At 41.6% G+C, this 20,193-nt stretch overlaps 1 protein-coding gene across 2 annotated transcripts in view; it reads left to right on the top strand.

Moving 5' to 3' along the window:
- The window catches only part of NDRG1 (N-myc downstream regulated 1), a 39,092-nt gene extending 22,059 nt beyond the window's left edge, over window positions 1-17,033 (top strand). For both annotated transcript variants that reach the window (XM_067290135.1, XM_067290136.1), the window contains exons 5-16: window positions 1,359-1,479; window positions 3,713-3,775; window positions 5,395-5,455; window positions 5,913-5,999; window positions 7,566-7,622; window positions 8,567-8,670; window positions 9,034-9,090; window positions 9,993-10,044; window positions 10,817-10,864; window positions 12,463-12,498; window positions 13,870-13,921; window positions 15,182-17,033. In XM_067290135.1, coding sequence (XP_067146236.1) covers window positions 1,359-1,479; window positions 3,713-3,775; window positions 5,395-5,455; window positions 5,913-5,999; window positions 7,566-7,622; window positions 8,567-8,670; window positions 9,034-9,090; window positions 9,993-10,044; window positions 10,817-10,864; window positions 12,463-12,498; window positions 13,870-13,921; window positions 15,182-15,447 — 1,004 coding nt within the window. In that variant the 3' untranslated portion in view covers window positions 15,448-17,033. The remainder of the gene's footprint in view (window positions 1-1,358; window positions 1,480-3,712; window positions 3,776-5,394; window positions 5,456-5,912; window positions 6,000-7,565; window positions 7,623-8,566; window positions 8,671-9,033; window positions 9,091-9,992; window positions 10,045-10,816; window positions 10,865-12,462; window positions 12,499-13,869; window positions 13,922-15,181) is intronic.
- Window positions 17,034-20,193: the final 3,160 nt, after the last annotated feature.

Below are 20,193 nucleotides of genomic sequence, written 5' to 3' on the forward strand. Positions count from 1 at the left end.
ATGGAGATGTGCCTAACCTCATCCTTCTTTCAGAGCTGGTTGAATTCTGAGATTTTTTTTTTTTGTCCCCCAAATAATTAATTAGAATATTTCACTTAAAGATGCAAAGGGGTCCCTGGTAGTCTTTAGTGACCTTGTAAAAATGCTGTGAAAATACCTACAGGAGATGGCTGAGGCTGTTTCCAGCAGGACTGAGCACACTGTTGGTGCTTCGCTTGTAGTTCTCTGATAACTGATCTTGTGCTGCCAGGGTATCACATGTATTAGTGTCTGTCTCATGCAGATCAGAATGACTAAATGAATGTTGGAACTGTGTCCACAGTCACTCTTAAGAAAAACGTTAAGTGCTTATCTTATGTGTTATCCAAGAAAGTAATGACCTAATATCCAAATCTGCTCCAATTTGTTCTTTTCATCAGTACTGTTTGCTTCACACATTTACTGTTCCTTAATCAGTTATTAATACTTGTATTTAAAAACACCTGCAGATCTCTGAAGTCTGGTTACTGGAGGAAAAAAAAGGATATTATTCAAAAGACAGAATCTGTTTTCTTGCCTATTTTTAGTGGAACTGCTTTACTTTGTTTTGGATTTTCAGTGGATTAGGGCAGGACTTAATCTAGATCTAATCTTTTATTAAGACTTTTTTTTTTCTTTTTAGAGATACAAAGTCTATTTGTATGGTGAATAAAAGTTCTTCCCCTTTAAAATGGGAAGAAACTTCATCTCTAACTTGCATGTTCCCCTAGTGCTGGATTTTAGCTAAAAATATTTTATATTCCCTAATGATTTTTTTCTTGTATGTTGTGTAGCATGAGGCAATTCAGAAACACATACTGAATATTGAACAGTTTTCTAGACCTCTCAAAGTGCTACAGAATTCATATTTTCCATATGAAGAAAATATGCTAACCCTCTCCCCACATTAATATTCCTTAAACATCAGAAATCAAATCATCTGAAAGTTTTGAGCCTAAAGCCTTAAATATCACAGTTGGACATTTTTCGTCTTGAGTTGCCTGCAGCAGCTGCTAATGTAATATTTATCTTGTAATATTTGGGCAAAAGGACAAGTCTTCTTCTCGGAGCTGAATACTTTCTTTTCCATCTGTTTTGACATGATCCAAAGAAAAATGACTAGATGAGTCAATAGAAAAAATTACCTAAGCCAAAACCTGGGGTGAATACTCCTGACTGGGCTTTATTGATGTTTTAACTTTGAACAAAGAAGAATTCCTTGGGACTTTGGTGTACCATGCAAATACTTTTGGGAAGTGCCAGAACAACTCATGAGTACAGGTTAGCTGGCCATGAGGAAAGAGCTTAATTGTTCCTTTTTCTTTCTTTTCCTTTTAAAGATAAAACTTGCTTCAATCCTCTCTTCAACTTTGAGGATATGCAGGAGATCACCCAGCACTTTGCAGTTTGCCACGTGGATGCGCCCGGTCAGCAGGACGGAGCAGCATCCTTCCCAGCTGGGTGAGTTGTCAGGGAAACAGCCTCTGCTTTCACAGCTATCCCATTTCTGTGGTTGGAAAAAGAGTCTTGATCTGCAGTTTAATTAAAAAGCACTTGCAAGAAAACACAAGTTGGCTTCTGAACTTAAATCCTGAGACTCCGCATTTCTAAGTTACTGGAGCCCTGTTGTGTTTTGGCGGTTCACAGTAGACTTTGTGGCTATAATTTCATGTTTAATTTCTAGCCAGACTTCTTGAAAAGCAAGTCCTTGACAGGTGCCAATTTAAATAAGGTCACCTTGTTTTAATGACTTATTTCTGAACGCAAATACAGAATTAAATCGACACAATAAGCAAGCTAGGCATTAGCCACTATATAGTGTCTTTTGTAGTTCAGTGATTTCTATGAAATGGCAGCATGGTAGATGTTGAGGAATAAAATTGGTAAGCTACATGGGAAGTCCAAGTTGCCTGATCGTAACAAAGTAATGTTCCTCCATATATCATAAACAGATGCATGCTCCTGAGTGTGTATAATGTACGATGCTACATCTTGGAATTTTTCTGTGCCGTGATCATGGTCCTGGCCAAAATGCTTGCCCCTTTTAGTCAAATGAGACAGCTTTGCCATAAGATAACCCTTGGATAGGCTCACCTCCCCTGAGGAAGGGAGCAGCCAATAAGCCAAGGGAAGGAACAGTTGTTCTATAAGAACTAGGTATTAAGGAGCTTATATGTATTCCTATTGCATGAGCCAGTCTATTTCCCTTCTTAATTTTTAAGCTGGTCTGATGCTGTGGAGGTCACCGCAGGCCAAGTTCTCTGCTCGTGTTAATGAGTGGCCCAGTTCTCTACCAGTGGGGCAGGCAAAGCTATTTCAGTCACTCCCCTTTGTATTTGCTCAAATTACAAGCTTTTAAATGTCTTAATGCCTGTTCAGGGTATGGGGATTAGCACTCCAATGTTGCCAAATGCATAGGGCAACTACCATGGTCTGTGCTAGTAAGGTCCACCACTTAATGGCACGAGGAGTTGTGCTGTCTCTGAGGCCCCAGCTGAGAGACCACCTGGCTTCTGTGCTAAGTGTGGCTGGCACAGTTCTCACTGCTACCTGTGCTTTTGTCATGACAAAGTTTAGTTTCCCAACAGCAAACCCAAAGAAGAGCTTAAAGTAGTTTAGCACTGTTTCTTGGAAAGTGTACAGAGAATCTTTAGGTATAGTCTACTTCTGATCTCCTCCCTCAGCTATGCCTCTTTTGCTGTTTGAGGATTGTCAGAGATAGTAGGAAATCAATCCTACAAAAGAAGAGTGAAAAATAAAGATGCTTGTGAAGCTGACATCATTTCTTGAAACACTCTCGTTTAGCCACTGTTTTGGATTTGGTTCCCCATAAAGAATTAACTCCAAAGCTTCTCAGAGCTGGTTTCTCGTCTAAACTTCCAGTTTTTGCTCAAGACTGGCATGCTGTGAAAATACTTGCCCATGATGAAAGCTTAAGGTTAGTAACTAGGGTGCTTGAGTAGGTGTAGGGAAAAAAGACTGCTTTTATCCAAGTCCTGATGTGAAACAGATTTGGATACCTCCTAAACAGATGTTCTCCAACTACTTCGGGGTGATTTTCTTTTTCCCCCATGCTGCTCCATCAGGATTTTATTCAAAATTTCCTCCCTCAATTTTGAAGAAGCAGAAACATTGATTTATGGCTGTTTTTGTAGAACTTCAACAGCTTCATAGCTCTCCCTATGACTTAATTTTCTCCATCAATACTAATGGAAAGTTATCCTCATTTTATAGCTATAGGACCTTGTCTGTCCCTGAAAACATGCATGCAAATTATTTACCAAAGATCTTCGCTGAAGTCTGTCATTTTGCAACATGATTAAACTTTTTTCTGTGGTGGACCAGAAGTACAAATGTGGTGCACAGGGCTGGGAATTCACCTCTGAAGTTCAAACTTGTTCACAAGTTATGAAGGGTTAACTTTTCTTGGAAGAGGTTTATTATAGTCTGTTTTGCTCTCAGCTGGAACAGACATCTGCCATCCTGTAACACACACAAAGTACCATATTGAATGCAGTCATATTTCTGCTAAATTATTCATTAGTACTTGCTCCTGATTTGAATTCAGTTCACACTGTTACTGATCTGGTAATAAGCACATTTGGTATTAAATCTAGGGTGACCAATGTGTCCCTAAATGTACCAGTCTACTGAAAGTGGTATAATAAACTCCACAAATACGTATTTGTTGTAGGTACGTATATCCCTCCATGGATCAGCTGGCTGAAATGCTTCCTGGAATCCTGAAACAGTTTGGGTGAGTGCAGAATTCTTATTTTCCTTATTTTTTTGTCTTGTTGCAGTTTTACAACTATGTGGCACACTGAAAAAGATCAGGGAAGAGCAGGTACTCATGTGCACTGCTCCTGCAGCTTTGGTCTGGCTATCTGGCATTTTGTTTGGTAGAATTAGTTACTTTTGTTTTTCCGACTTCTCCATTGTGGTTGGATTGCTTTGTCTATGTTTCCAACACAGCTTAATTTTATGGCTTTTTCAGAGATGCGTGTTTATTTTTAAAGGGGAAGCAACTTATGATGAAATCCCATGTGCCTAATTTAGGGGCTTCTGCCAGCATTTTCTATTCATAGCCCTGACAGGGGCAGGGCACCGGCAATCTGTTCTTCCTACTTCAGCAGCCTGCATTTTCCTGTGCGGTCAGCAGAGAGAAGTAGTCCCATCTGAAGACACTTAGTATGTTGTTTCTGGGGCTTGAGTGTCCTCGGAGGTCAGTCCTGCCTCCTGAAGTGGAGGGACCTAACAGCAGATGCCAGATCGTGGTCTGCCCCAGTGTCAAAGGTGGCAGGTTCGCGACAAGTTTAGGTGTGTCCTACTTTAAAGCTTAGCTTGAGCAGGAGCTATAGGTGAGAAAGGTGCCCACCTCCCCCAGAATAAGTGCCCCCGATAGGCACCCAAGGAGTTTTCAGATTAAGCAGAGAAAACCTGGAAATCAAGGCAAGGCAGCCTAGACAGACTTGTTGGCTGAGGTTTTAGTCTCAGAATAGTGTCTCAGTTCAGGCCGGGTCTAGATATACTGTATCTCACCTGTAAATTATTCAGCATACAAATCAGCTGTTAAAGTACCTTGGACTGGTTTACCTCTCTGATCACCCTACCTTCTTAAAATAGTGGGGGTTTTGTTTGTTTTTTGAAATGCTTAATGTAAGGCACAATATTACCAATTCTTTTGTTGCTCGGAAAAAAAAAAAAAATTACATAACGGCAGTACCTTGAAAATCATTTTAACTGGAGGGGACTTGCAAAACCCAGATTTAATACTGCTAATGAGAATGAAATCTATCTTCAGGTATTTTCCTAAAAACGTTGTATAACCTTTTTTTTTTTTTTTTTTTTTTCCTAAGTGGTTTTGTCTAGTCTTCCATTTATTTTCTAAGGTCTTGAAGCTGATGCTTTAAAACCAATCTCAGTTAATGCAAATATTTGGGTTGTCTCTGCCCTGCTTAGTTATGAAGTTTAAACTTAATCAGCATGGTGGCTGGATGGGGCGAGAGGTTTCCATGCCAGCTCTCCCTGTTAAAGAGGGATCGGTGACACAGTCTGGTAGCTGCACCACGGAGGGTAGGGGCAGGCTGGGGACGGGGTCTTTGTATTTACAGTAGAGGTTTCATGAATCTCTTATACGTTTTCCTGGCACACAGCAACCTTTTCCTTCCAATTAGAGTTGCTCAGTGTATTTAGAGAGATAAGCTAAAATTGCTGCTGCACGGCAATGCATGAGGACCAGGGTCCCCTGAAGCCACTGAGCTGGCGAAGTAGTCTGTTAAAAGATTGACTTGAAAGGGGAAAGTTGCTGATGGTGGGATTTATTTGTTTTCAGTGCTCTTACTGATTTCTCTCGTCCCTTTTATTTCCATGTAGGCTGAAGAGCGTTATTGGAATGGGAACAGGAGCCGGTGCCTACATCTTAACTAGATTTGCTGTAAGTTTTCTTGAGCTTTCTTAAAGACTTCATTTACCAAATGCATTGCAGCCCCCGTAGCTTGTGCAGACAATTCCTGCCCTGCCGTGCAGTTTGGATTTTGAGTGAAATACCATGAGCTGCGGGATAGCTCATCCAGAAGACCTAGACTTTCCATTTTAAGGCCTGGGCTCTACCCAATTCATTTGCAGAAGGTTTTTTTAATGGGAGTTCTCTATTTAAACTGAGGGTGGAGAAGAAGTTAAATCTTAATGTTCTCCAGCTGCTCGGTTGAATTGCTTTAATGAAGATTTTTTTTTTTCCCTCATACATATGCTCGTTTAGTGCAAGATAAAACTAGACCTGCCACCTCTCTTCCTAGGAGATGATTTGCTAATTTAAATTTTACGCTGACTGGCAGCTTGCAGAGGATATGTGATGAATCTTAATTCCTTTTATTTATTTATTTTTTCTCCAGTTAAACCACTCGGATATGGTGGAAGGGCTAGTTCTTATTAATGTAAACCCCTGTGCTGAAGGCTGGATGGACTGGGCAGCAACTAAGGTAAACACTTAAGTTAGAAAAATCAATCATACTGTGAGCCTGTTGAGCATGAGAAGCTGGGCGAGCTTGTGCATTAAGGAATGGCTGCAGATGGAAAATATTGCTAATTCCTTTTGAGTTTATTCTTCTGTTTACAAACCTACCTCCTGTAGGGCTAGCAATAAAAATAAGTCCTTAGGAAGTCCTAGGAAGTGGGTACCCCGGTACAATGAGACTACTGGGTATGGCTGCAATTTGTAAGAGTTGGTGACTTTGGGGGGAAACCTAGTTTGACCCAGAACACAATATAGATTTGGAAATAACTTTCTTTCAAGTGAACTTCAAGCTTAGTGTAACATTCAGTATTCGGTTCTTTTCTGTGGCTTTGTTTACCAGCACGGTCCAAAATATGAACTAGAGCACTGAAAAATGTTCAGAACAAAATACTCCAAGTTTTAATGATCCAGCTGAGTCTTAGATGCTAAAAAGATTCAAAAGGGCATTGGCTACAGCAACTATGACCAGCCTGTCTAGACTTTTAAGTGAAAGCTCATGTACAGAAAAGCCCCTGTTAACTGTACCCAATTGCAGTTGTAAGATTACAATGTGATAAAACAGGTGGTGAAAACTGGTTTCAAAAAGGTCCTTGGAACTCATGTGTAAATGAGTACCAGTGTTACATTATCCTGTCACTTAAATGTTTTAATAGGTTAGATCTATCGGAGTAAGCTGATGGAAGATAATCTGTAACATTCAGGCTCATGTCCAAGTGAATGGCAGTTGTTACAAACAACCCGAGAGATACCAGAAGTTAGTTTGTCATCTTCTAACCACACACAGAGGAAACCCACTGAAAGTATCTACGGAGATATTTATTACAAAAACCTCATAATACTAGGAGAAACTTTCCAGAGCAGGGATGCAGAATTTTCAAGCCTGTTACTCTTTTTGTGTGTGTGATCTTACGTACCAGTTTATTTTGGTAAGTTTAATTGATCCGGAAGTATGTTTAGTAGCTCTTCTACAATGAGATGTAGGAGTAGAGTAGACCCATTTTGGTTATCTCACCCAACATCTCACTTTACTTAAATTCTTCCATATCCCTGCCTCTGCCTTCCATCTCTTCTAGGCACTGCCAGCCTTAGGTGTACAACTGGTGCCTTGTATCCTTCTGTCTTTACAAAGCAAGAACATGTGTTTTGGGACATGAGCTCCATGTCCCTTAGGTACTGCCTCCAAAATATTGTCTCTGTGGGTTGTTAGGAAGGAGATTGGATATTTTAGGTTAAATTGTATGCATCTGGCTGTGTTACTTAGTGTTCTTGCAGGGAGAAATTCCATTTATAAATCTACCACTAGTAGTGTGTTCCCTACATAGCTGCAGTAGTAAATACATCCTGTGAGAACAACTCAGACGTAAGCAATGCCTGATGTTATAGCCAGATTGGGGAGGAAAATATCAATCCAGTAAATTGCACATATAAGGACTGTGGTGAAACATCCATTGGCTTAATTATAGGTAGTAAAAGTCTTCAGTTGCTCAAGGATTGTTTTTGTATCAAATGCTTAATTAATCTCGCTGTTCAGATTTCAGGTTGGACAAATGCTTTACCAGACATGGTCATTTCACATCTTTTTGGAAAGGTAAGCACATTCAAAATGTTCCTGCCGCATATTCGGTCATCTATATTTACCTCCTGGAGCTGGGAGGAAGAGAGAAAGCTTCCCTTTAACAACAAAATACAAAGTTAGGCTTTGGGATTGGGTTAGTACTAGTGTTCACAGCACTTCAGAACTGGTATGCCACAGTGAGGATTGCTGTGTGCCCAAGACTCTTGTGCACTTCAGTCATGACAACCCTAGTAGAGATAACTGCCTGTTTAGATGGCTGATACGTGGACATCAGTAGACATGATATGTCCTCAGGTTCTAGGCAGAGTATGCCCACCAATTTTTATACTGTAATATACTTGTAACTCCGGGAAAACTAGTTACTAGTATAAATGATGCTTTTTAGCATAAGCCTACTTTAATGGGAAGTGCTCTACTCTTTTCTAAGGCTACGTTGCTCTGCTTGAAACTGTTAGCGAATGCAATGGAAAACAACGCTCCAACAGAACAAGGAACTAATCTATAAAGGCTGTAGTACCAAGCTGCTTGAAAATGTCAGTGATTTAAGTCCTTGAAGCTTAGTTATTTACTATTGTGAAACTGAGTTCCGCATGTGTTCATAAGCTTTAAACATCTGCTTCGTCCTGAAAACATGTATTGAACTTCTCACTCTGAATCTTTTCAGCTTTTAAAACCTCACACTTGTTTGAATGTAAACATCTGCACTACAACTGCATGTTTTGCAATTGTAAGATCTTGATGTTACAATATACTGAAGCCATGAACCAAAAAACACAGTATGGAAATTGGGGGCAAATGTTAATTCTGGGTGATGCCACTGAGGGCGAGAAGTTGTCCCTTCCCTAAAGATGCACTCCTGTTGCGTAGATATGAGTCTGATAGAAAACTGCTGTGCCATGTCTTCAGATCCTTGCAGAAAATAGCCCCTATTCTGAATGATTCTGTCTCCACTGTAGGAAGAGATTCACAGCAACCATGACCTGATCCATACTTACCGTCAACATATTATTAATGATATGAATCAAACCAACCTTCATCTCTTTGTCAACTCTTACAATAGGTAAATACATTTACCTGATTCTTAACTGAAAACTGTTTGAAGATGCTGTCCATATCTTTGATTCAATATTGCTTGTGATGGAGTTATGTTTTCCCCCAGCATAAAGTTTGGCCTGACAGTGCCTTAGGGATCTCAGGTGGTTTGCTTATGGGAGAAGGTTCTTGTGCAGTGTGGAGGAAGAGGTAGACTTGGGCTGAATTAAGACACTGATATTAGTTTCAGTCTAAAACTAATTATCCATCAGCCGTGGAGGCTACATGTATCAGATTAACATGTAAATGTTTGCTTTCTCTAAAATGGATGAATATGGAAGTATCTGTAAAAATTCAGTGTATCAAAAACTTTTTTCCTCTCTTTTTTTAGTCGTCGAGATCTAGAGATTGAGCGGCCTCTTCCCGGAATAAATGTTGTCACCCTGCAGTAAGTACTATGTTTTCTGCCAGTTCACCTGTATGCGATATGAGCTAAGAGGTGCAACCTGTGGATGCATTGTGCACACAGTCCAGATCTGTAGCTGAATTGCTGGGCTTATGTGCTAGCAAAAGCTCTTGAAACTTAGTCTAGGAAATAAAAAGGTTCCTGCAAGTCAGGAACTTCATTAGGAAGACTTTCCCTCTGCAAACATGAAGTTAAGAAGTGCCTGTCACTTGCTGTGTGTCTACAAATTTGGGCTTGGAGAACTTAAACTGCTTGAAAAATAGATATACTTAGCTTAACTTGGAAATCTGTCTTAGTTAATGAAAATTATAGCCTTGAATGCCAATAAGCCATATCTGCACAACCAAGAAAATGTAACCAAAACTATAGAAAATCCCCCAGACTTCATGCAGATGAAGCCGGTATGGGAATGGTTATCTGCCAGCTTTTCTGGTATCTAATAACCTTTAATTTATGCTGCAATTGCACAACAAAACAGTTTTCAAGCCCTACTCTGTTCTGCTGCCTGTTTACACACAGAAAATCTTGAGACTCTGCTCTTCTGCCAGACTGGTTCAAACTGTCTGACAGGTCCAAAAGTTGGAGGCAGTGGGGGGATAAGATTTTGATGCTGATACACACATTCATTTTCTTACGAAACAAGGCATACTGGCACAAGAAAGGGCTGATTGCTAAGAGGTCAGGAAAAGAACAGGTTCTTACATATGGCATAGGAGTGTGTCAGTAGATGTGTGGCTAATACAGTGTGTTTAAGGTGTCTGAAATACAAAATTGACCTTTTTACAGTCTTAACTGTCTTATCCTTCCAGGGACACAAAACGGAGGTTAGGGGAAATTTGGGTTGGGTTACAGAAATAATGCCCGTTTTGTGTACTTCCTTGCAGATGTCCTGTGCTCCTGGTGGTTGGTGACAGCTCCCCCGCCGTGGATGCTGTGGTGCGTACACTGAGAAATCCATAGCGGCGTGCTCTTTGCTGTTGCGTTTAATCGGCGTGCAAACCGAGAGGCTGCGTGAGCCCGGCAGACCTCACACCCCGTGCGGCAGGTTCGCTGGCTATTGATCCAGCCCAGATGGCTCTCCTCGCTCAGACCACGGGAGAGCTGCTGTTATTCTTAGCTGTTTGTACCCTCCGTCTGCACACCATTATTTAATAGCTACTGTGTTAGGAACAATTGCCACAGCAGTTCCAGTGAACCGCAAATATTTTCCTTTAGAGAGGAATCTGTTGCTGGCATTTTAACTTGTTCTGTGGTGTTGGAGCTCTGCCCTGGGTCACTGTGGAAGCGAAGAGCTTCTTTCTGGCCATTATAACTAGCCTCAGATGACAGGATGACTTCAGATATTGTGCCTTAATGGACATGGCCAGTCTCCTGGCCATTGGCCATATGGCTTCTAACCACTTGGGACTCTACCAGATGACCCCAAATCATGAGATAAACAGCACTGGTTGCCAGTAGAGTCCAGAAACACATAAAAAAATCTCTTATTCCCAGAAAGCGGGTTTGCACATGGAAAAGAATGTGGTCAGAAATATGAACTTGGGTTTATAGCTGTATATATGTATACATAAAGAGATTCTTTATCGAGGAAGCCTAAGGTACTCAGTTTAGTTCATACTAAGCCAGAAAATATTTCATCCATTTTAATCCCATAGCTCATAAATATGATCTTGTGTATGATGCCTTATGCTGCTGTTCTGCAATACAGGTTGAATGTAACTCAAAGCTGGACCCAACAAAGACCACACTTCTGAAGGTAATAACAAAAGCTGGTTTTTTTGCAATGAAATATTCCCCTCATTTAAAATCAGTCAGAATAACTAAAAGAGCAGAAGCAGACTGATGTCATACAGTACTGATAACCTAGTGAGAAGTCAGAGGTCACTTATTAAGGGAGGTGTGTGGGCTTAGTGGGCTTATTGTGATTTGGAAGGGCAGTTTCTTTAGGATAAGAGTATTTTAGTGGGATGAACTGATCTGGGGGCTTCTTGACATGGTTAACAGCAGGGAATTTTACAGCTCCTCCATTTTAAAACACTAGAAGTGAGACATGAAATGCTCAGTATTTCACATACCCATAATGAATTTGACTGGAGCTGGCAAAGTTGATCTCGAGGTATTTGGAAAGGTTTGAAAAAGCCTTCAGCAGACTGAAAATGCAAACCAATTTATTCTGTTTCCATGCCTGCCTTTCTCTCAACAAGAGGGTAAGATGAATAGATAGCTAATATACCAACCATGGTTTTGTCATCCTGTCTCTGACATGAATACAGTCCAGGATGACTTAAATATTTCCTCCAAAGTTGATAAAATGGGCTTTCAAACAGCAAAGCACCCTGCAAAGGCTTCAACTGACACTTGGCATTCAGGATGTGGGTTCAATCTTCAGCTCATTACTGAGGAAGTAAGCTGTAATGAGTGTAATAACATGCAAATAGTGAAACTACTTTATTCATGCTTCTGCTGGGAACATCTAGCGTATATCTCTGTGGGATTCATTTATTGAACTGCTAAGTGCTAATGGGCAGTAGGTTTTTTTGAATGCTTTTATGGTCCTAACACTGAGGAGTTACCTACAACACAGAAATGGCAGGCTCACCCCATGAAAAAAAAACTGACAGTATCTCAAATGCTCTTTTGGTGGCCAGCCTTTGCTCAGTCTGAGGATATGGCTGGTGCCAAACCTTGCTACAGGCCTGTTTTGCTGCTAGCTAATCCTAGATAGGATTTGGGGTTTCCTGTAATTCACAGGTCAACTGTTTTCAGCTTGTGGTGTCCCTTGGAACAGTACTGTTTTTGTTGGGTTGACTTTGAGGGGTGGAGTGGCAGGAAAAATGAAGTGCTCCAAAAATATTGCATGCACTCAAGCTGGCTTTTCTAATTTGGCTTTCCCTGCTTCCCTTGGCAGCTCCGACTATTGCTTACCATCCACAATCTCAGCAAATCTTTTTTTCCCTCTCACCTCCAACGTTTAGGTGTTTGTTCTCTCCCCGGTGTGCCAGTCTGTTCAATACCTCGTCACATTATTGTAATTCAGAACCGAACCCATAGCCAGGACTAATAGCCTGCTTTCTAAGAAACTGGTAATCACTTCCTAGCAAAAACATTTATCTATAGCTCTGGCTGATGGCTTTGCCTGAGGGTCAGGACACTTCTGGGATTTCTGGGGTGCAGTGCTAGCTTTTATAGACTTTTAACATATATGTAGATAAAAGCACCAAAGCAAGTAGTTATTCAGACAGCTAAAGGAAATGTTTTTGTGCCAGATATCCAGAAAGGTCATTTTAATATATCCTGAGCTTAAATGAGTTCCTCTGGCATTGCATTAACCTGCTGTTCTTATTCTCATTTCAGATGGCTGACTGTGGTGGGCTCCCTCAAGTTTCCCAGGTATGATTTGGCCGACAGAAATCCTCCTAATCCTGTCCTGCAGCATGTCAGCCTGCAACAAATGGGTGTTTTCCTGCGGGGTACTTGCTGTTCCCAAAAGTCAGCCAAAAGGATAAAAGGATAGTTATGATTTCATGAATAATGATGTCAGTTGGTCATCTGAGCTTTTTCTTTAAAGCCCAATGAAGCACAAAATTTAGATTAGAAAGGGATAAAATTTCCACTAATTAAGCATTAACCAAGTAAAGGTCTGAGGTGGGAATGTGCAGGTATTATTTTATGCTTATCTACTAAGCTAACATGGATTAAGGTTTTTGCACTATCATTTTAAAAACATATTCTTATTTAGGCTATTTTTAGGATAGATCAGGAAAGTGGGAGGCAGGAAATAACTATGCTGTGTTCTTGCATGCACTGACCTGGCTTGACTGAAATGAACTGGAGTTTCTGAAATATGTTTAAGCATAAATTCCAAGGCTGCTAGCAAAAACAGGCTAGGGAAGTTAAAAATTTACCTGTGCTTTAGTGTTTCTTCACTGAAACATCGGACATGTAAATTAACTTTATGTAGTGTTTTATAAACCAACTTCTCAGCAATATAGCAGGGATTCTAGAACTTAAGGAAAAACCTGAATTTGTAAATTCCTGCAACTGAGAAGTACCTGTGCTAGCAGTTTGCTCTCTTACAGCGGTGGGCCGGGGTGGGGAAGGCTTTTTTTAAAATCACACAGGAATATGTGCATTGCCCCTCTGCTTTAGAGACTCCATTCCTTGCAATGATTCACATAAAATTATACCAAAATATAAGCACTATTTGCAAGCTCAGTAATTGAGGGTAAGGTTTATTTGGCCGCTGTGACAGTAGCAGCAAAAAGAGTGCCTTATTTCAAGAATGTCAGTCATGTAATTGTGCTCGCATATTACTGCGTAGCTTTTTTTGCCCTATAAACATAACTAGCAGCTCGGAATAGTTGAATTTGTTCTCTGCTGATTAGGAATTGCCGAATTACTGACCTTGTGCAAACTGCCTTGTATATTTTGTGAGGCCGGTTGTTTTACTTTGGCTCTTTTGCCTCAGTAACCATATTAGCAAAGCTTGGGCCCGGCTTGGACCACTTGCAGTCACTTCTCCAACTAACATCATTCTCCAAAGCATGTGTGTGTTTGATTAAAATAGTGGGGTGGGGGAGCAAATTAGGGAGGGGAAGAGTCTGATTTGGTGGAATTTTCTTGTGTGTAAATGAATTTTTATACAAATTCGGTAGAATCCAGAGACCATTTAAGATAACATGGAGCATCTATGGTCTCTATTGAATGGCAATGTAACTTGGTGAGCACTGCATATATTAAAAAAATCCTGTTCTTTTGCAGCCTGCAAAACTTGCAGAAGCCTTCAAATATTTTGTTCAGGGAATGGGATACAGTAAGTATCATTTTTATTTAATTTTCATACGGCTGTCAAAACTTTTTGTGAATCTAAACATCCAGAAATTCTGCTGATCCCAGACATATTATCTTTTTTCCCCTGTTGGCTATGTAGTTGCAAGGGGAAAAAATACCTATGGTGCCTGGGAGAAGGGTTTGCAGACCAGATTGTGTTATTAAATAGTGGAGAGCTTTGTAGATAGTCTTATATCACCAAGTAATTCTCCAATGTAAGGGTAAAGTTCCTCTACCTTGCCTTTGCTATATCTATGTAATTTTTTTGTGATTCCAAGGCACTTAGTCAAATTTGTGTTTTCTGTTACACGTAATACATCCTAGTCTGTAAATTCTTTAACGACCATGGAAGGGGAGGTCCCTGTGCTTCAGAGAAGACATAAAGATGTGCTTAAACAAAACTGCTTCATTTCAAAGAGTGCAGCAGGCAAAACTTGTTAAAGTTGCAGAATATCTGCCTCTAGGCATGTAGTCCGATTTGAGCCTGCTACATGGATGGTGGTATAGCATTACTGCTTCCCCTTTTTGTCATCTTCCATTTTGCTCTGTAGGCTTTGGAAGTTAATTTTGCACAATGTTGACCACTTTCAAGCTGAATCTAGAAATAACAGTCCCTTTCTGTGCGAAACTTATACTTGCTTGCTAACCAGACTGGCCTCTGCAAAAGCCAGGAGCTTGTGTGGTTTTAATACGTGATGAGAACCATGCATGTTGTCCTGTGCCTACAAATATCTTCATTGCTTTGTCCTGACATGTTTAGAGTGGGTATTTGTAATAGTATCTCCTTATTGCATCATGGGTGATGATTCATATGCTGCACGTAACAGACCTCATTAGTTCAGAGACCTCTTTAACCTGTAGCTGTTTGTACTTCATGTGTGTGCTTGTGACAACTGCTGTTGTATAGGTGCACTCCTGCCTGGACTGCCAGCAAAGATTAAGCCCCTGAAAGTAAGGCAAAGTCTAATGAGTCTCTTCTGTTCAGTCTTCTGGCTTGTTGCAGCCACAGTGACATACCACAGCTCTGTCTCAAATCCCTCAGCCCTGGCCACCAGTTTGGCCAAAGTGATTTGGCCTCCTTGAGTCTATGCCTGGAGCAGTGGTACTTCTACACATGAAGCTAGCCTGAAAAGTCTGTATTCTACCCCAAAGGCTTCTCCAAGGGTGGTTAGGGTTGGAAGCAATGGTGGGGCTACCTTTCAAGCTCAGGAAGCAAGGCATTAATGAAAGACCCTTCTTTCAGTCCCCTCTGCCAGCATGACCAGGCTGATGAGGTCCCGTACAGCGTCTGGCTCCAGCGTAACCTCTTTGGAAGGACAAAGGAGCCGGTCTCACACCGGGGAAGGCACGAGGAGCCGGTCTCACACTGGGGAGGGCACAAGGAGCCGGTCCCACACCGGTGACGGTGCCCGGAACCGCTCGCACACGGACACGCGCATCGAGCTGACGCCAAACTCCGCAAGCAACGCCGAACAATCAAGCCCCAAGTCCATGGAAGTCTCATGTTAAACGCGCATGGGTGGTTTAAACTGGTCGCACTTGGAAATATTAACGGATGCCCCCTGTGTATCACAAAGCATAACTGGTATTAATCTCAAGCTTTTTCCGTAGGATGAACTCTGTTCACCAGGGTCTGACAGGGACCAAAGAAAAGAAGCATCTCATTTGCTCTGTCTTTATTCTCCTAACTCAGACAGTTGCTGCTATTGTGCCCTCCTTCAATGGATGCCAAATTCTAAAGGATACTTGCCAAAAGTTGATGTGGTTGTAAACACTTCAGAGTCGAAGCAGACTTGCTTAATATCCTCCTTTCAAATCAAAACTGTTACATGCCCCTTTATCTCTTGTTCTCTTGAAGTAAACTGGCACAATTTGAGATGAGTTTTAGAGGGGGAGAAAAATCACTATTATGGATGGCTTTTAAAAAAGGGAGACAAAAATGTGCTATGGCCTCATGTTGAAGCTGGAGTTGAATTTATTGTATATAGCTTGACTTCAAATGATGATAGAGAAGTTAATGTATCGTGCATTTATAGGCCTTCTAATTCATTAGTATTCAAACCTGTTTTCCTATGTACAATAATATAATACTAAAATAGGCAATTTTAATGTGACTTCGAGACAAACTAAATCTTTATGCTTTTTTTATTTCACTTTTTGGAGATTTAGTTCCAATCTTCCTTTTCCCCCACCCCACCCAGAACTGAAAACCTGCTTAGACGAATGAGGGCAAGATTTAAGTTTTGTAAGTGAGGTAGCATTTCCTCTTTGGGATCTTGGGCCAAAGGGTTTACAACACCGCAAACGCTGGTGTGGTTTTAACAAGTAGAGTAGCTGTACATGCCAGCAAAACAGAAGCAGCTTGATTTCTACTTCAGACAGCTTCTTATCTTTGCGGCTCAAGTTTTTGTGTCCAGCACAATTGTAATCATAACTTCAGAATTCAGTAAGCGAAGCCAGATCCAGCTGTTCTTTGTCAAGAGCGATGAATAACTGTAGGATGGCATGTAATTAGATACTGTACATTCAACTGCCACTAATTAACAGATTGGAAACTCTGATTAGAACTCGCTGGTGCTGAGCAGTGCATTCCACAAAGCAGCGGTGCCGGCAGCGCTGTAACTGAGAAATACGGTGTTTAATGGCCGCATAAGTGCAGTGAGCTGCTGGTTCTGCATCTTTACGTGGCCTCCTGCTATCCTGGGCTACTTTTTTTGGATGCCAGTGGCTCGATACCTTTCTGCCAGTCAGATTTTCACAGTTGGGTGTATGTCCTTCCGTATGTAGTGGGACAGGTTGTCACGTGCTCCAGTGTGTACTTGCAGCATTGCAGTCCTCACATAAACATGAAAACTCAAATGATGAGCAGTTAAATAGCAAATGTTAATACTTTGGGATTGCTTATTCAGAAGAACACTGTCTACATTACTTTATATTGACTAACTTCAGCTCTTGTGTAGAATATCCGTAATGGCTTGTGGGAAGAACAGACAATTTCAAGAAAGAATAAAGCTATTGTGTAAAGTCTATCAAGAAAAGTTTCTTAATGAAGTATTTGTATTTATTTCAAAACAAATAAATTTGTAACTTTGCAATGTCTTGTGTCTTAATCTCTCACTAGGAGTACAGTGGTCTTTCTCAGCAGGAATATATTCCTTGTCACCCCTTTGTAGCAATGTAATCTTTTTTTTTTTTTTTTTTTCTTTCTTGCTCCTATCTCTGACCTCTCCTGCTTCTATGCTATGAGCTTGTTTTGCACTCCAGCCTACTGTCTTACACTAACAAATCACAACAAACTTCAAATAGCCAGTAGCACTTAACACTGAAGTACTAAAGGATAATTTTGCTCTAGCAAATGCATTTAAAAAAAAAAATTGAGCTTCAGTACAGAGTACTACTTATTTGCTGTTTGAAGGGTTTTGTGTCTCCCTACATATGCTACTGTGTAGTGCATAGACCTAGTCTGTACACTGACTTCCTAGCAGGAGTCGGTGCCATGCCCGCTGAAGCCTTTCTCTTCCCAGCATGATCTATAAACACCTTGGTGTGACATGTCCATGCCAGCAGATGGAGGCATACGAGCCTCTTGTCTGCACTGCAGTTACTGCTCTGCATTTCTAAAGGCTGGTCTGTGCTGACCTCTTGCAAGAATCAAACTGCTAACTTCAGGAGATGTGAAGGGGTAACAATACTTTTCTCAAATAAGTCTTGAAAGGACTCCCAAAATAAGAGGGGAAGTGGAATCTACAGATGCAGGAAAGAATTAAGTCATTGTTTTACATTTTATTCTATGCAGAATTACAGTTCTCCCTTCTAATGCCAATCTGAATGCTGGTAGACCATTCTGGTCACCTTAAGTGTTATTTACCTTGGTGATTTCCTGTTAAAAGAATATCTCTTGTTCCCTTGGACATAGGCTTCCCTTGGTTGATGAGCACCCCTGTGAGGTTTGGGAAGGTCCCTTCCATGCATTGCAGGGGAGCTGGGGAAGGCTGCTGCTGCTCAGCATGGGAGCCAGGATAGGAGACAACAGAGCCCAGTCACCAAAGTGTCTCAGCTCTGCTTTCTGGATGGAGACCTTGGTAAGGATGTGGTGGTCTTCCCTTGTGGCTACTTTAATGTGCTGGGGGTTTCAGGGTTAAGTGGGTTTGTGGCTTTCCTAGGACTATTTTGGGCTTCTCCTTCTTCCCGTATCTCCAAAAAAAAAAAAAAAAAAAAAAAAAAGATGATTTGAAGAGACAAAAGCAAATATCTGAGCCCGGGTTCTGCTGAATGTGCTTATTCAGCAGCAGTGATTGGAAGCTAAAAGCTTGGTTTGGTTAACCATAGCCTGTGCCATTGCCAGTGAAAACTGGAGGAACCGGTGCCAACTCACCTTACAAAGGAAGAGCAAAGTTATGTTCTTGCCTGAGCTGCTCTGGGAATGGCTAATCGTTCCTTCTGCAAGGACACCATGGTGTGCCTGTCAGGCTTAAGCAGTTAATTTTTGTTTAACAAGGAGGAACGCATCCAATCCTTCTTGCAGCACAAAGACATCTGCTAGCACTTCTGGGCAGCTCTCAGTTGCTAGGACCAGTGTAAATGTCAGCTTTGAAATAAAAAGCATTCATTTGGTGAGGAACTGTGTGTACCTGTACAGAAAGCCTGGAGGACAGTGCAGAGGAGTGGTGGTCCACTTTTAAAAGGAGGTATGGCTCCTCCTTATCTGCAGTCCTGCTCTCCTCTCATCCTTTGCTTGTGCTCTAACTGAAGAGATGTGGGTGGCTTGCAGATCTCAGAAATTTTTGTGGAGGCTCATTCTAGAGCTTTTGGGTGCTGAGTTCTGCATTATTTTTGGAGACAGGGTTAGCCTGGATACTGCAAGGTGACAAACCAGAAAAGATGACGTGGTATCGCATCTTTTTCTCAAAGCGTGAATGTCCACCACAGAGCAAGATGCTCCTGTTGCATAGGGGCAAGTCTGAGTGGATAACAGGAGGTTACCAGAAAAGCAACAGTTCACGCCGACTGTGCTTTTGAAGGGTGGGACAGGCGAATGGTGTTTCAGGAACCAATAAGCTTCTTCACTGCATTAATTCAGCTCAGTATAAAATCTTTGCTATAGTGGTGCTCTTCAAACCCACTGATATAAAGGGTGTAACTGGTGAAATCTGAGTTATTTCCACCTCTGCCTGGGCCTCAACATCTACTATGCCAAAAGCTGGCTAAATTTCAGTATAGCTTTCCCCCTCCCTATCCTTGAAGAGCTGGACTGGAAGAGGATGTGACAACACCATACCGAAGCAACAGGACTTTTGTGCTGAAGGATGCTGATTTCCTCTTTAAAAGTCTCTGGAAACTAAATGGCTGGAAACTTTAACCCAGATGTTTTGGGCGTTTGTGAGTGTTGCAAGCGACGAACTGAGCTGGAGCGAAAACAGTTTACAGCAAAGCTGCTTACTTTTCTCTCCAGTGCTGGAATCCTCCTCCTGCCTGTTTTCGCTTCTTAGGCAGAGTGTATCTGTCACAGTCCTTGGAGTGCTGCTAACGGGTCTGGTCGCTCTCAGCACAGCAACTCTTTCAGCAGTGTCTCGCAAGTCTTGCTTATAACTTGATCTGCTCTCCCCCTTCTGATATGCAGGCTACTTTTTTTTCCCCACCCCTCACTATTCCATATTTAGTGGAACTGAAAGTCTCTCTCTGCAGGTCTGTATATATGAACGGCTGTTTCAGTGTGTGAATTTAGTTCTCCCACTGAGCCAAGCATAGGCTTTATGTTGCAAGCTGATAACCGCGATATCTAGTGTTTAAATAACCGAGAGAAAGGATGTCAGGGCATTTTAAGAGATCAGCTCGCCCCCTTGCAGCAGACAAACACAGCCTCTCACTGTTGCTAGCTCTTGCTTCGTTAAGGGGCTGCATTCATTTTATAAACAACACAGCTGCTGACCAGTGTAGGCAAAAAAAAAAAAGCTTTTGACTGCAACAGCCAAACAGCTCAATGCCTGTTCCCTGCAAGCCAGCATGGGCTCGGCTTGCTCAGCCAGCACCTCCCGGCGGCCAGAGGAGCAGCTCTTGATGCAAAAAACCCTGCATCCTTCCAGTACTGAGGCTCGTGGACGTAAGAGACCCATCAGACATTGGATGGGGACGTGACTGTGTATCCCCAGGGCTGGAAGGGGAGCTAGCAGGCAACTCTTTCTTCCCAAACAACCCTTAGGGCAGTCAGCCCCATCACAGTGATTTCAGCATAGCTGGAAAAATATATATATACAT

This window comes from Apteryx mantelli, chromosome 2 (genome assembly GCF_036417845.1).
Source record: "Apteryx mantelli isolate bAptMan1 chromosome 2, bAptMan1.hap1, whole genome shotgun sequence".
Classification (NCBI taxonomy): Eukaryota; Metazoa; Chordata; class Aves; order Apterygiformes; family Apterygidae; genus Apteryx; species Apteryx mantelli.